The sequence below is a fragment of the Spinacia oleracea genome, chromosome 5, assembly GCF_020520425.1.
Source record: "Spinacia oleracea cultivar Varoflay chromosome 5, BTI_SOV_V1, whole genome shotgun sequence".
NCBI classification, from domain to species: domain Eukaryota; kingdom Viridiplantae; phylum Streptophyta; class Magnoliopsida; order Caryophyllales; family Amaranthaceae; genus Spinacia; species Spinacia oleracea.
This window is the reverse complement of record NC_079491.1, coordinates 234864-249516: the sequence shown is the minus strand read 5'-3', so window position 1 is coordinate 249516 and position 14653 is coordinate 234864. Positions and strand designations below refer to the sequence as shown.

The window sequence follows — 14653 nt, the reverse complement described above, 5'->3', positions numbered from 1 at the left end:
TGCATTTTATAGAGAAACAAAGTTTCAATACAAACATTACATGAGTAATGACTAAAATGTGATTGTGACGTCGAGAAAAATGTTAAGTCTAATACTAAGTACAATACATTTTCAATATTTTTGTTTTATGAAAATAAGGTTGTATACTCTGTATTTCATATAAATCACGTACGTTACATATATAATTATATATATCTAAAAATGTTAAGTCTAATACAAAGTACAATACATTTTCAATATTTTTGTTTTATGAAAATAAGGTTGTATACTCCGTATTTCATATAAATCATATTTAAAGGAAAAGAAAATCAAAAGAATCAAGCTTCCTCATCCTCATGGTTAGTCGTTACTAACAAAAATAAATAAAAAATCTTTATGTGACCATGCTTTTAATAAACAAAATTAAAAACTAATTTAAGAGCTTCAATATGGTTTTATCTGTTTTGATTGATTTTAGTACTCTAATATCTGAAAGCACAGGGAAGAATTATCAGGCAAATTAGTCAGACATTCATATATTAACAAACAATCGAACCCAATAATGTAATTACAAACATAGCAGGCTTCTCAAACTAGTGCTAAGGAATCTGCTCAACGCATCAATAACAACCCCACCACACAAGCAGTACTGAAGCACTCCCAACGCACTGCAGACCCAAGCATCCACCCAAACCCAGCCTGAAAACCGACAAACAGACACAGACTTGCAGCACTTGTCACTGCAGACCCAAGCATCAACCCAAACCCAACCTGAAAACCGACTGACAGACACAGACTTGCAGCACCAAAGACAAGGAATCAGGAGCCCTAAGGAGTATAACGTATAACTTTTTTCCTTTCCCTTTGCGAATACACACATTGTTCTCCTTCTTTGGCTGTTTTTTCTACTTCTTGGGCTGTTTTACGAGACCTTTGTGAAAGAGCTTTTTTAAGCTTTTGTTTTTCACCATCATTCTTCGCCATGTCAAGCAAGGGACCATCTTCATCTGGTGACTGATGTGACTGACATCGACTGAAATCTTCTTCGATGTCAATAAAATCTTTGGTTGGCCGAGATGACGACGGCTGCAGATTAACTCCGGTTTCACAAATCACAATAAATGGATTGAAACAATTCCCAATTAGATGAAAATTGGTTGCCCTGTTGTTTCAACAAATTAAGTGAGAGGTCACATAACATTTCAATTCATATTATCACATAAAAAGAGAATAAGTAATATTTACCGTCAGTTTTTTCTTCAGACTTTCCAACAGTTCTTCCTTATCAAGTGATTCCATATACACTCGCAACTCTTCAGACGTGTTCTTTGCGTCTTCAATCAAGAGGCTAAGAAGAGTATCCGCAGTCATCTCTTGGCAGAAAAAAGGAGTAAATTGAGCATGAGCAAGATCAACACCCACAGAATTACGTTCATCATCTCCCGACATACGTTCACAATGTGGGCAAATTTTAACCTAAACAATAGAAAAAATCACTACTAAGATTGGTAAGATTAGGAAAGATTCAAGGGTTGTGAGGAAGAAGTTACTTACATCAGTTTGAGTCAAAGATTCAAACTTTTCAACCAAACTCGTATCTGTAAACCTTGCCCCTTTGTACCTAAGGACTGCAGGAAGGTCTTTAGCCTCCTTTCTACTGCCCGTTTTAACCAATTTCGGTCGCAATTTTTCTACTCTTTCATACAGCATTGCCTAGCACAACACAGTTAGAAGAAACAGAAGAAACATAGTTAGAACGAACACCATGAAAAAATGATATTAGGAAAAACGATTAGAGAGAAACCTCCAAAACTGGACCGGGACCACTGTAGGTCAATTTTGCTTTTACTGCTGCTTCACAAATGGCATTCAAGGCGGTTTGAGCCCAATTTGTGTTTTCGAATTTTTCCAAATCTTGAACCAACCCAAAGATGGAACTCCTCACAAAAGATGTGTCACTTGAGGGCATCAACAGCTTATCAACCACGTAACAAAGAAGTAAAGTCTTGTATTGAATCTTCTTTTCCTCAGTATCCAACACCATAGACCTCAAAATATTCTTCAAAGACTTGTTGCTTAGTTCTCTTTTTGTCTTCCCAAAGTTTGTTGTTGTTCGATCCTCATTACTTGTTTTCTCTTTTCCGATTACCTCTGTGGAGTATAGTTTTTTAAGATTCTCGACATATTCAGGAAACTTATTATCTTTTACCTCACTTACAACTGCTCCAGTGCACGTAATACCACCTAGAACCTCAGATACTTCGCGGGCACAAAAAGATATGGAAGTTCTATCATTTATATAAAATTTGTTTTCCTCCTCGAAGTAGTTTTTGCATAAATGCAAAACGAGTGTATTTGAAATTTCTCTCAATTTTTGTCCAGCTTTCATTAAATCCACTGAAGCAGCCAAAAGTGGATAGAAATTCGACGATGCAAATACACTTATGTTTTCCTCTAAACCAATTCCTTTGAAAATTTGAACATTGCATACACACTTAGTCTTTTTGTTCGCCATATTATTTCCCACTGAAAACATAATAGCAACCAACAATCACAATACAATAAAAACCATAGTCATTATTTGTACATTCCAAAACCAAATATACCTGTACAAGGCACAAAACAAGTCAAATAACATAAAACCTAAACAACCAGTGGCTAAAATCCAAGTAACCAACTCCCACAAAAATGAAGTACCCCATATGTAAAGCTTGTACAAGGGCTCATTCTTACACAAATAACACAAATAACACAAATGACCATCACTATCTCCACCCTAATCTCCAGTGACTAACAGTATGCATGATTCAGCAGCTAGACAGGCAAATACGAGTATTAGATCAGTATGAAACAGACATAAGCACCCATTCAGTTCGGTTGCACACAGAATTTCGAACCTACACTCGTATCAAATTCTTGTACCTAAATTTGAGTAACAGTCTTAAGAGTAAGAAACTTCCAGTACAATTAAACGCAGGTGACAAGAACAACAGAATTTTAAACTTCAACCCTAGACTAGAAGACTTACAGAAGGCTTGAAGCGAGTAACTGCCTGAAGAGAGTTGAACAATCGCTCTTCAAGTTGAACAATCGCTTGAAGAGAGTTGATAGTTTTAGGGTTTCTTCCTAAGATAGGGGTTCGATTTTTAAGACGGGGCTTAAAAGAGAGTTGATATGTTTAGTGTTTTTTCCTAAATGATGGGGCCATGGGGGTTTAGTTTTTAAACTTAAACCAAGGTAAATAAAATAAATGGGGATAACAAGGAATAGGACCCATGATACTAGAGTCGGGTCCAAGTTCAGGTCATTCCGGCTCTTGGGTCATGATCCGTTCATGTCGTGTCGAGTCACTTTATCACCCACGTTCAAGTTGGTTTTGTGTTGGTCGAGTCATGCCGTGGCGGGGTTTTTGTAGAGTCATATTCGCAAGGGTCCAATTTCAGGTGCAGCTCTTATATAGTCAGGTTTAAGCCGATTTTGTAGCAGGTAATTTCGAATTATAGTCAAATTTGGATCAGATAATTACCCGATCGATTAAAATCCATGACGAGTTTACTCCCGGATACGGGTCAAGGTCATTATTTTTAAACAATTAAATGTAATTATAAGTGAGTGGTTTTCAACTTAAACGCTCATTTTTTCCTTATTTTATTGCATTAAATAATTAATACGATAGTAATTTAAACTTTGTAATTATCGTAGGGATATTAATTAAATAAATTGTTAATTAACCAAGGTTATCATGGACTATTCTATAAGGAACACCAAAAAGTCAATTACTAAAATAACTTCATGAGCTCCCTTATAGAATAGGGATGCGCTGGAATTCTGTCACGTTACATGTGTGACACATGTTATTATTTCCCTTTCAAAAGAAGGAACGTCTCATCTTTCTCTATCAACCTCTAGTTTATGGAAGTAGAGGTTATTTGTGTTATGCCGAGGTTCTGGTTATTGTATAGGAATAGCAAAAAGTTGATTAAGAGTTCGTTTTGTTCACTTGATTTTCACTTATTTTTCCTCGTAAATTATTTAAAACCAAAAAACTGATCATAGAGACCAAAAAGCTGATGATCATTGTGAATCCTTAATAATAGAGTAATTGAACCCCATGTACATATTTCTTGAGAATCTTGACATAACCAATCCTTAACAATTTAATCACAGTTTTGAGTACTTTTAACTAATCTGATCTAATGTAAGAATGTGGAAACAATTTGGAGAAGACCGAATCCTTGAGCTTCACGATTAATGCATACATTCCGTAACAAGAAATGTGACATACAGCTAAAACCAGATACCTGCAAGGTTCAACAATTAATGAATCAAACTTCATCATCTTCCAATCTAGTGTACTTTACATCGGTATGTATTAGTTGTAGTAATTGATAATTGTAGTCTGAAGTTGTTTTTTCAAGTATCAAGGTTTGCTGTGTGCTCAATACTTGATAAGTATGTCATTTTCTTTATAAATAATTTCATGTTCAAATCATAGTTTCGTTCAGACTTCAGAGTAAAGATGCTTTCCATTTCCTTGCACACACCCCGGTTACCTTATTTCTATGTACACCCAAGTAAAATTCAGGTGTTGATTGCCAATATGAACAAGTGCCATAACGAAAATTTTAGATCAAGTTGATTTATAATTATATAGTTAAACACAGTTGACTAGAAACTAGTAAATACAAACTGTAATGCTTCCACACAACTTGCAGTTAGGTAAGTCGGACGTTTGATGAAATGTTGGCAACATCCGAATTCAGTTATTCTCCTGTTTCATACTGCCTCAGGACTCAGGCTGCTTTCTGGTGCTGTGATATCAGCCGTTGATCTGATCTGTAACACAACATTTGTTTATGAAAACTTGATAGAGAATTTTATATCTCGTTTACTAGCAATAAGATTTATATTACGCGTAATTAGGCAAGTTAATATGACCTCACAAATGCTCTAGGGAACAGCTTAGAAAAAATCGAGTCTTTTCCTTTCACCAGCATTATGTATACTGCATAACAAGGAACATGGACAACAGCCAATGCGAAATACCTGCAGTCATGTATAATCTTTTATCAGGGAATGTCCAAAACAGTAAGTTATTAGAGAAGAGAATCTGCTTGATTTACCATAGAGGTGCCCACGGGGTTGAGAGGTCTAGAAAGGGATAAGGCCACCTGCATCAAACTCAAACTCTGCTGTTAATTAAATAACCTGTGAAAGTGTGAATTGAGAAAGATGATGATGATGGTGATTATTTACGAAAAATGAGATTACCATGTGACACCACAGGCATGAATAATCCACTGGAATGTGGTGTATGCGGTGCTCCAAAGTATAAAGTAGAGAAACCCAAACCATTTAAACGGCTGAAAGATACAGTAAAAACATCAGCTAATCTATATATATAAGCAGGCATGAACACCAATATTAGGGAGATTTTTTAACTTACAATGGCATTAAGAAGGGAATCAATGACCAGGAAGACTGCATTCAGTGAGTGAATGAATCCTATCAAGTATCAACTGCAGGAATATTAGATGTTGTTAGCAGTCACCATTATAAGCGAAAGCGCACTCTAGACTAATCTCTAATTTTCAGAACCATGTAGAAACGCAACATTGCTGATATTGGATTTCATGAAACTTATGGTTGTATGTTAGATGTTTGTGTCAAAGTACAGAATGCAAGTTTTTGCAACGTTCTACACCTACAATAGCTTAACTGTAATAAAGCACTGACCAAGGTGAGCTCAAACTGTTTTCCAGCCATTGTTGGCACCAATACACACCAAAATACCAAGTCTGTAAGCACAGAAGCTCCTGCAGAAGTCTGATACAAGGATCAAGAACTCAATTAGTTATGTCTAGTGTTTGGGCTCCCAATTGATTCTCAATTGGGCCACTAAGTCCAAAGCCCAATGGCTCTAAACAAACAGCATCAAACCTACCAATGGCTAGTCAGCCATCCATCAAGGCCCAAGGCCCAAAAGCAATAAATGACCTATGGGCATTTATTATGCAAACACTATAAATAGGCCGCCAATGCTCACACCTCAAGGTACGCCCAATTTATCGCCTTAAGACTACTCTTCTAGAGAACTTCTCTCTAGAATCCGAGCATCGTTCTTACTTAGGCATAGGAGGGGCTTTCCTCGGAAACACCCCCGAGGCTAGTAACTTTGCTCTTGTGCAGGTGAATTCGGACTCCACTCATTCAAACAAGCAAGATCTTCAACACATACGAAAGGACCTTCATACGAAGCCCATTGTTTCCATCTTTACAACACCGGAACAATTTGGCGCCGTCTGTGGGGAAGAACACTTCAAAGCCTTTGAAAGACATCAACCACCTCTTTCCGCGAAAATGGTTAATGATGTTACTAACAACAATGATGACGATATGATGGTGCGGTCAGATTCAGAATCTGACCAAGAGGAGCACCCTCGATCGATGGCGAGGTCACAACCAAGCAGAGCTACGACCGCCACAAACGCAGGACCTCCGATTCCAACTAGGGAAGAGCTCACTGCGGCCATGACCATCATGCAAAACTTCCTCTTCAATGAGAAGCAGCAAGGATTGGCTAAAGACCGCAGAGAGGAGAGGAGGACCAGGCGAAGGCTGAACGAACAGCCCAGTGTAGAAGTGTCCAGACCCGAAAGAGAGCTCCTCCCCTTGACAGGAACACACCTGACGTCGAGATGGATGGAAAGCACGTGGGACACCCAAAAAAGGGCACAACAACAACCAGATTGGTTTGCAAAACCGTCGCCTACTCCAACAGCTCTCCAAAGCGAATCGACTACTCGTGACACTCGGGTCCGAAGCTCGGTGCTCAGCAGGTTGAGGCCCTCGGTCCACTCGAGGTTAAGACCTTCGATCCATACGAGGCTCGGGGTAGGCGAACCAAGCAGATCTGGCGAACGACCCGAGGTTAGTAGCCGAGAAAGAAGAAGAGACAGGAGGCATGATCGAACCCCTAGCCCCCATCATACGCCCGAACGTTCTAATCACAGAACCTCGGCAAACGAAGGCATCAGGGCTAGACTCGGGAAAAGAATCATGACTCCCACGTCATCCCCTTTCTCGGACGAGCTGATCATGGAAGAAATACCGAAGGTAAGACTGCCAGCACACCTAACCTACAGCGGAATCACAGATCCGAGGGATCATGTCATCTCCTACGAACAGCAAATGTTCTTGAGTCCCTACTCCGAAGCATGTTGGTGTAAATATTTCCCAACCACGCTAACCGGAGTGGCGGGAGAGTGGTTTAGATCGCTGCCGAAGGGATCGATCAAGAGCTGGAAAAAGCTGAAAAAGAGATTCTGCACACAGTTCGTGAGCAACAATCGCCCCGAGCGAACCACAGCGGAACTGACCTCAATCCAACAAGAAAGAGACGAAAGTCTAAGAGAATTCATGGCCAGATTCATGAAGGAATCAACAAACATACCAAACTTGCAGCCAGACGTGGCCATCTTCGCCTTGAAGCACGCGCTCCAGGAAGGGAAGTTCCGTGACGAACTCTCAATGAAGAACCCCTCCAGAATAGCTGACGTGCTCCAAATGGCTGATGCGTTCATCAGAACCGAAGAGTTCAACAAGGCCGCTGCAAGATTGAAAAGATCGTCGGATCCGAGAGACACAAAGAATACCCAGAGCAAGCCCGAGGGCGGCTCAAGGAAAGGAAGGAGAAAGTAGGAGCTAGAGAGATGAGCCCGAAGAAAGACGGGAGAAGGGGTGAACTTCAACCCAAATACACTAACTACACTCCACTAGCTCTGCCCCGAAAAGAGATCTTTAGCCTCAACAGAAATGATGAAAAGTGGAAACTACCGGGGAAGCTCAAGTCCAACCCAGCTCGGAGAAACAAGAACAAGTGGTGCGAGTTTCATGATGACTTCGGCCACCACACCGAAGAATGCAACTCGCTGAAAGACAACATTGAGGACCTCGTTCGCCGAGGCTACCTGAAACAGTACTTGTTAGACCGAAGGGAGGAAAAAGAAAAGGCCGCCAGTGGCAAACAACATGAGCAACCCCAGAAGAGGGTCTACGAAGCAACAGGACACAAGAAAAACGACATCCTGGTGGTGTTCGGGGGGCAGAAGTCTGGCCAGGCCAGCAAGAAACACCTAAGAGCCCTCTCCCATCGGGTCAACTTCAGCGCGGTGGGAGACAACCATCCACACCCCCCGAACATGACCTTCACTGCTGATGATTGTTTCGGAGTCCAGTACAAACATGACGATCCTCTAGTCATTTCCATGGACCTCAATAACCACAACGTACATCGGGTATTAGTCGACGGAGGAAGTGCCGTCAATATCATCTTCAGAAACTGCTTCGAACAGCTGATCCTCGAAGAATCAGAGGAAGCACTGACGAAAGTCAGTTATCCTCTGATCGGATTCAACGGATCCGCAACTATCCCCCGAGGAAAAATCACCCTGCCAGTCACGGTGGGTGAAGGCCAAGCAGCAAAAACCCTTCGGGACGAATTTTTGGTGATGGATTGCGATTCCGTATACAACGTAATCATGGGAAGAACCATGATCCACAAGATGCAAGCAGTCCCCTCCACATACCATCAGCTGATGATATACGTTTCGGACGCAGGGTTCGCCGAGCGGATTAGAGGCGATCAAGAGGTCGCAAGAAGAACCTGCCACACTGCTGTCCGAAAACCCAAGCTAGGGGACGGCCCCGAGGAAGAAAAAGGAGCTACAGGAGAGGAAAGCGAGGCAAAAAGGAGAAGAGCAAGCACGAGCAGCCTATCTCCCGCAGAAGTTGATGCCCGCCCCGAAACCCTATCTCCTGAACCAGATCAAGAAATGGAGGATATCTTCCTCGAAGATAATTCAGATAGGAGCGTCCGAATAGGCAAGGGCCTAAGCTCGGGGCTCCGAATCGATTTGATCCAACTACTCAGGGATCACAAAGACATCTTTGCATGGTCAGCAGCAGATATGCCAGGGATAAATCCGAAGCTGATTTGTCACAAGCTGGACGTCAACGCTGAAGCTCGGCCAATCAAGCAAAAAAAGAGGAACTACTCCTCGGAGAAAAACAAAGCCATCGCCGAGGAGGTGAAAAAGTTGCAGGAGGCCGGATTCATCGAACCATGCATGTATCCGAAATGGCTGGCCAACGTGGTGATGGTCAAAAAAGCGAACGGCTCCTGGCGAATGTGCGTGGATTTCACAGATCTGAACCGAGCCTGCCCCAAAGACTGCTATCCCCTGCCAAGGATAGATCAATTGGTTGACTCCACCAGCGGCCATGCACTGCTCAGCTTCATGGATGCCTTTTCAGGCTACCACCATGTAACACCCCGACAATTCTCTCTTTTCTAAAATAATCTTTTAATATAAAACGTAGAGAATTATCAAGGCATTATCGCCCGTGTGAAAACGTAACGGCTTATTCAGAATTTTGCAGCGGAAAACATAAAACTAACTGTAGGTTTATAAATAATCGATTACAGGTTTAGTCCCAAAAATCATCCAACAAAAAATAAGGAAATATAAATAGTACGACAAGTTTAAAGTCCCAATTAACAAACCCAAGTCAACTTAGCAAATCAAAACTAAATACAAGCTCTCTATTCCCGATCCCAATGATGCAACATCTTCAAACCTGCAGATGGACAATGCTTATTGATCCTTAGAGACTGCTCACCAAAGATTGGGTCATCACAGGATCAATAAGGCATAGCCATGATCAACATGCACAAGCAAAAGCACGTAATCAGCAAAGCTGAGTACTACATACTAAATCGATAATAATCCTAACATGATTCTATTAAACGAACAATCCTAACATGGTACTAAATAAAACATAAGCAAGGATAATCAAGATATGTTGACTTGAAGACTATATTTGACTGAACTAGACCTTTGTATCATTAACATTATTTTAATTGAAATAGTCAATGGACTGAGTTGTCTACTAGAAACTTCTTCTTCACTAAGGAAGACGAGGTACGGGCGCGACTCCGTAAACCCCAATGACCTGCGATATCGAGGGACTTTTGAATAAAATAGAACCGGTGATCAATCCGGCCCCAGAAAAAGCCATAGGCGACCCATGACCCCAACTCCTGATTGTCCGACACTTTAGACGTGCACAGTCTAAAGCTATTGCTACTCATGTTCACTTTACATGACTTAACTTTTAATACTTGGTTATGACTCATCAAACATAAATATTATATTCAACAAGTAAACACAACTTCTTTTATCTTTGAATTAAGCAAGTGATCACAGAGATGTCACACAAGACTTATTCCAATTAATTCAACCTTTCCTTTAATACTGATCAACCCCTCTATATGGGTATAAGGTTTCAACTTACTAAACAAGGTCCTCGGCCCTTATAAAGTAGTGAAAAGCTAAAAGGGAACAATAAACAATCAATCTGAATCAATATATATAAATAATAATCTAATGTTCCCAACCAACATGTTCGCATCAATCATCCATACCAACATGCTATAATTCTCATAACGAAATATATATGCTTAACATGTCCATCCAACAATATTAAACATGCACTTTCAACATAACCTAGTTCATCAACAATTTCAACATAACCAAGTTCCTTAATCACTTCGACATAACGAAGTTCATGAATCATTTCAATATGGTTTCAACAAATCACACTCATTCCAAGCACACAGGTATGTACGTACCTTGTGTAAACAAACTGATAGGCCACTTTAACACTTTCAAAAGTCGCCTAGAGAGAATTCTCCGCCTAAAACAATCAAGAAACGTACCCAAATCAATTCCTAATAATTTACAGCAACACTAACGTATTCTAAATACATCCTAAACCTATTTAGAACATTCCCCAATATCGAAACTTAATTACATAATCTCCAAGCATAATAACTATTAAACTAATGATCCCAAAACGTTCTAAACTCCAATAAAACATCCCTTTTAAAATTTCCAGCAATATAGAATAATTTCAAACGTCCACAAAACATAATCAACGTTCTTAAAATCGTAAAAATAATAGCTTTAATAATATATAGTCATTCTATTATGATTTAATCATTAAAAACCTTAAAAATTCACACTTTAATAATTAAAAACTCTTTTTTCAATTCAATTATGTAATCTGAAAATTAAATTATTAATTAAGCATAGTATGTAATCTGAAAATCTAACTTAATCATAAAAGCTTATAATTTATATTCAAGAAACATGAATTAAATTATTAAAACTCCATTAAAACCCTAACTTAACGTAATTAACAAATCTGAAAATAATTAAATTAGTTTCAACAACATATAATCTGAAATTTCATAACTTAATCATAAAAATCATAAATTTAATTCAAGAAACATAAATTAATTTAATAAACAAAATTAAAATAATTAGTTACTTAGGGTTTAAGAAATAACCAAAAAGAGAAGAGGGAAGGGTTGGTCGGCGGATAGATCACGGCGGCGGCAAGGCGGCGGCTTGCGGAGGTTGTCAGGCCTGGTGGTGCGTGCGGTGGTGGTGGCTGCCGCAAACAAACCGAAACAAGAGAATGCTGTGCTTGCGTGGAGGAGGAAGGAGGGACGAGCAAGCCGAATGGGCAGGGCCACGGCGAAGGTGCAGGTGGTGCGGTGCGGTTGGCTTGGTGGTCGCAGCTGGGCCGCGGCGGCTGTGCAAGGAAAAACAGAAGCTTGAGGAGGGGAGAAAAACGGGGATGAAGAAGAAACAGAGAAGGAGAGGAAGGAGAAGGACGACGAAGAAGAAGGAGGTTACCAGCGACGGAGGCGGCGTCCGACGGTGGTGAGGTGGTGGCTGCGCAAGGAGGAGCAAACGAACGTGAAGGAGGAAGAACAGAGAAGGAGGTTTTTGCTTTGTTTTAGTTTTCACGTGAAGTTGAATGAGAGGAAGGGAGTATGGGTTTATTGGTTTATACTATTGGGCTTTACCCATTTGGGCTAGACTTAGGATATTAGTTTTAGGATTTGAATTTAAAACCGAATGAGATCGTTTTCTAAATTCAATCGATTTTCGTAATTCGAATTCTTTTCAACTTAAAATTCAAACATTATTTTTGATTGCACAAACCGTTAAAATATTTAGAATATATTTAAATAAAATTAAATATACATTTGATATATAAATATAATAAAGTTCAAAAATCGTTAAATATTTAGAACATACTTAAAATAAAATAAATATACGTTAATTATATATTTATTACTTAAAATTCATAAATTCTATTTAAATATAAATAATATACGTTAAAATATATTAATAAAATTTATAAATTTACGGGGGATTACAATCTACCCCTCTTAAAAGAAGTTTCGTCCCGAAACTTGACACGAAATTTCCCACATTTTCCCCAAAAGCTTTTAACTTATTCTTACTAGAGAAGTACTTGTGCCACCTATGTGCACTCTTTTGCCAACTCAAAGCTGTTTGTGTTACTCATGAACACCTTTTCTTATGCGGAGAGTCTATTTGTCTTGCCTAAACTTGTAAAATTTGCTAAAATAAGCATACAAATGCATAAAAATGCCATAAAATAGGTGAAAAGCGCGAATTTCTATCGCATTCTACCCCCCTTAAAGAAAACGAGTTACGCCCTCGTAACTCACCTCAGGGAATAGCTAACCAAAATTCTCTTTCGACGAATTCTATTCTCAAAATTCCTATTTCATTAAAACTACTAACTTTAGACTTTTCACAACAGATGACGAAACAAAAGAACAAGTCACCCACGAACTAAATAATGCTTAACTTGCGCGGAGTAAATAGAAAAAGTACCAGAATCTATATCGGCAGATCGTTCATCCTCATTCTGATTCATCATGTACAACTTTCCTGGAGCCTTATTCGGGTTGTTGTTATCATTTGCAGGCTTATTATAGTTCTCTTGATTGTTTTGTGCCCCTCCAGGCTTTGAATTTTGACCTCCAGACTGGTTAAACCTCACTTGGTTTCCACCTCCATTACTATTTTGTTCCTTTCTGTGTTTAGTGAAGCACTCATACTCCCTATGTCCCCTTTTTTGACAATAGTTGCAGGTCACTAATTCTCCTTTGCAGTTCTTACCAGGGTGATTGTTACTGCACATCTTGCAATGATGCACTCTCTCAGATGAGTTCGAGTTGTTGTGGTGCCCCTGATTGTTTCCTCCTTGGAAATTTCCATTTCCATTCCCATTTCCGTTTCTATTCCTTTTAAAGTTTTCTTGGTTACCCCCAGCATTAAAATCTTTTCTCTTTTCCCCAATTACCACAGTTTTCTTGTCCCTTCTAGACTGTAGCCCATAAATATGAGCAGCTCTCCCGTACACTATGTCTAAGGATGTAAAAGTTTCACCACCTAATCCCAGTTGAATTTCATCAGTCAGCCCTTGCTCAAACCTTTGAGCCTTTAGCTCCTCAGTAGCTACCACCTCAGGTGCAAACCTCGATAAAGTTATAAACTTGCTATAGTATTCAGCAATAGTCATATTCCCCATCCTAAGGTTGATAAACTCCTGCGCTTTCTGCTTTCTCATAAAAGGAGGATAAAACTTCCCCCTCAAGGCAACAATAAATGAATCCCAATTGAATCCCTCAACAGCACTTAGTCTAGTTCCATTTTCCTTCCACCAAAGGTCGGCTTCATCTTTTAGATATAGAACAGCTTGACTTACTCTCATACTCCCAGGGCAACTCACAGCCTCAAATAGTTTCTCAAATTCCCTAATCCAGTTTTCCAGAAAGGTATGGTCTGCTTGTCCCTTGAAATACGGTGGCTTAACCTTAGAAAGTCTTTCAAACATTTCCCCTGCAGAATCGGGGCGCTCAGTTCTCTCTTGGGTTAGCTTTTCCGCTAAGAGGCGAATCGCAGCAGCTAGATCATTGTTGTTGGCCATTCTAGAACGCGACCTGCAATTAGTATACTCTACTTTAGGTTTGAAACATCACCTATACGTTATCCCATACAATTTAATACTTGAATTGGCCATAAAGATCGCCTCAACCAACAATGTTCACATTAATACACATCATTTACGAAGGCACGACAATCGTCTGCAAATGTGCAACGATCGTCTACAAGATGCAATAATCATTAAAAAAAATCATCCTCAATAGTTCGCGAAAGACATTCACACTGCACGTAAGGCATAACATTTTGAATTATATTGGTCATGAGGGTCTAGATTGGCCCTCACTTCCTTTATGTACTCATCATTTAATATTATTGTGGCAATTAAATTGATCCACAATTCACATTGAGTATGCAAACAATTAATCCATGACGTACTACCTAGAGGTTGGGGTATTATGGAATCCTCAAAATAGAATAAAGAACAATTCCTTGAAAACTTTAACTTTTATTGCTAACTCCATAGAGGTTTATTACATCCTTGAAAATAATAAAGAACATCTCAAACTTCAATAAACTTAAACCTTAAACAGTTGTAGCTTTGCTTGCTACTTATTCTTTAAAACATGAAAGAGCTAATTAACTATTTATGACTTCAAAATATTTGTGGCCTCTTGCCTAATCATTGCTCCTGAAACTTGCAGAGTGAAATTTAGATCTCAAGATCATCGAACTCTTCTTCAGGGTCTTCATCGGGGTCTTCCTCAGGGTTTGCATCTTCACCCATGTCTTCATCTTGATTAGGTTCACTTGCCATCTCATGTTCACTTTCGAGCTCT

At 39.4% G+C, this 14653-nt stretch overlaps 2 protein-coding genes across 3 annotated transcripts; both read right to left on the bottom strand.

Annotated features, from left to right (window-relative positions):
• Nucleotides 1-487: 487 nt before the first annotated feature.
• Nucleotides 488-3167, bottom strand: LOC110776078 (uncharacterized). The gene is made up of 5 exons (XM_056829052.1): nt 3008-3167; nt 1784-2505; nt 1534-1692; nt 1225-1455; nt 488-1141 (listed from the first exon to the last, which is right to left on the bottom strand). Exons 2-5 carry the CDS (start codon nt 2492-2494, stop codon nt 1085-1087), a joined length of 1158 nt encoding a protein of 385 aa, XP_056685030.1. The 5' UTR covers nt 2495-2505; nt 3008-3167; the 3' UTR covers nt 488-1084.
• Nucleotides 3168-4528: 1361 nt separating this feature from the next.
• On the bottom strand, nt 4529-11888 carry LOC110775673 (uncharacterized). Of its 2 annotated transcripts, XM_056828601.1 has the most exons (9): nt 11745-11888; nt 11393-11640; nt 10673-10737; nt 5716-5805; nt 5426-5491; nt 5251-5342; nt 5103-5150; nt 4918-5025; nt 4529-4815 (listed from the first exon to the last, which is right to left on the bottom strand). In XM_056828601.1, the coding sequence occupies exons 4-9, from the start codon at nt 5743-5745 to the stop codon at nt 4773-4775; spliced, it is 387 nt and encodes a 128-aa protein (XP_056684579.1). In that variant the 5' UTR covers nt 5746-5805; nt 10673-10737; nt 11393-11640; nt 11745-11888; the 3' UTR covers nt 4529-4772. The 2 variants fall into 2 exon arrangements, with proteins under 2 accessions (XP_056684579.1, XP_056684580.1); XM_056828602.1 differs by having other exon boundaries at nt 11393-11871.
• Between the last annotated feature and the right edge of the window lie 2765 nt (nt 11889-14653).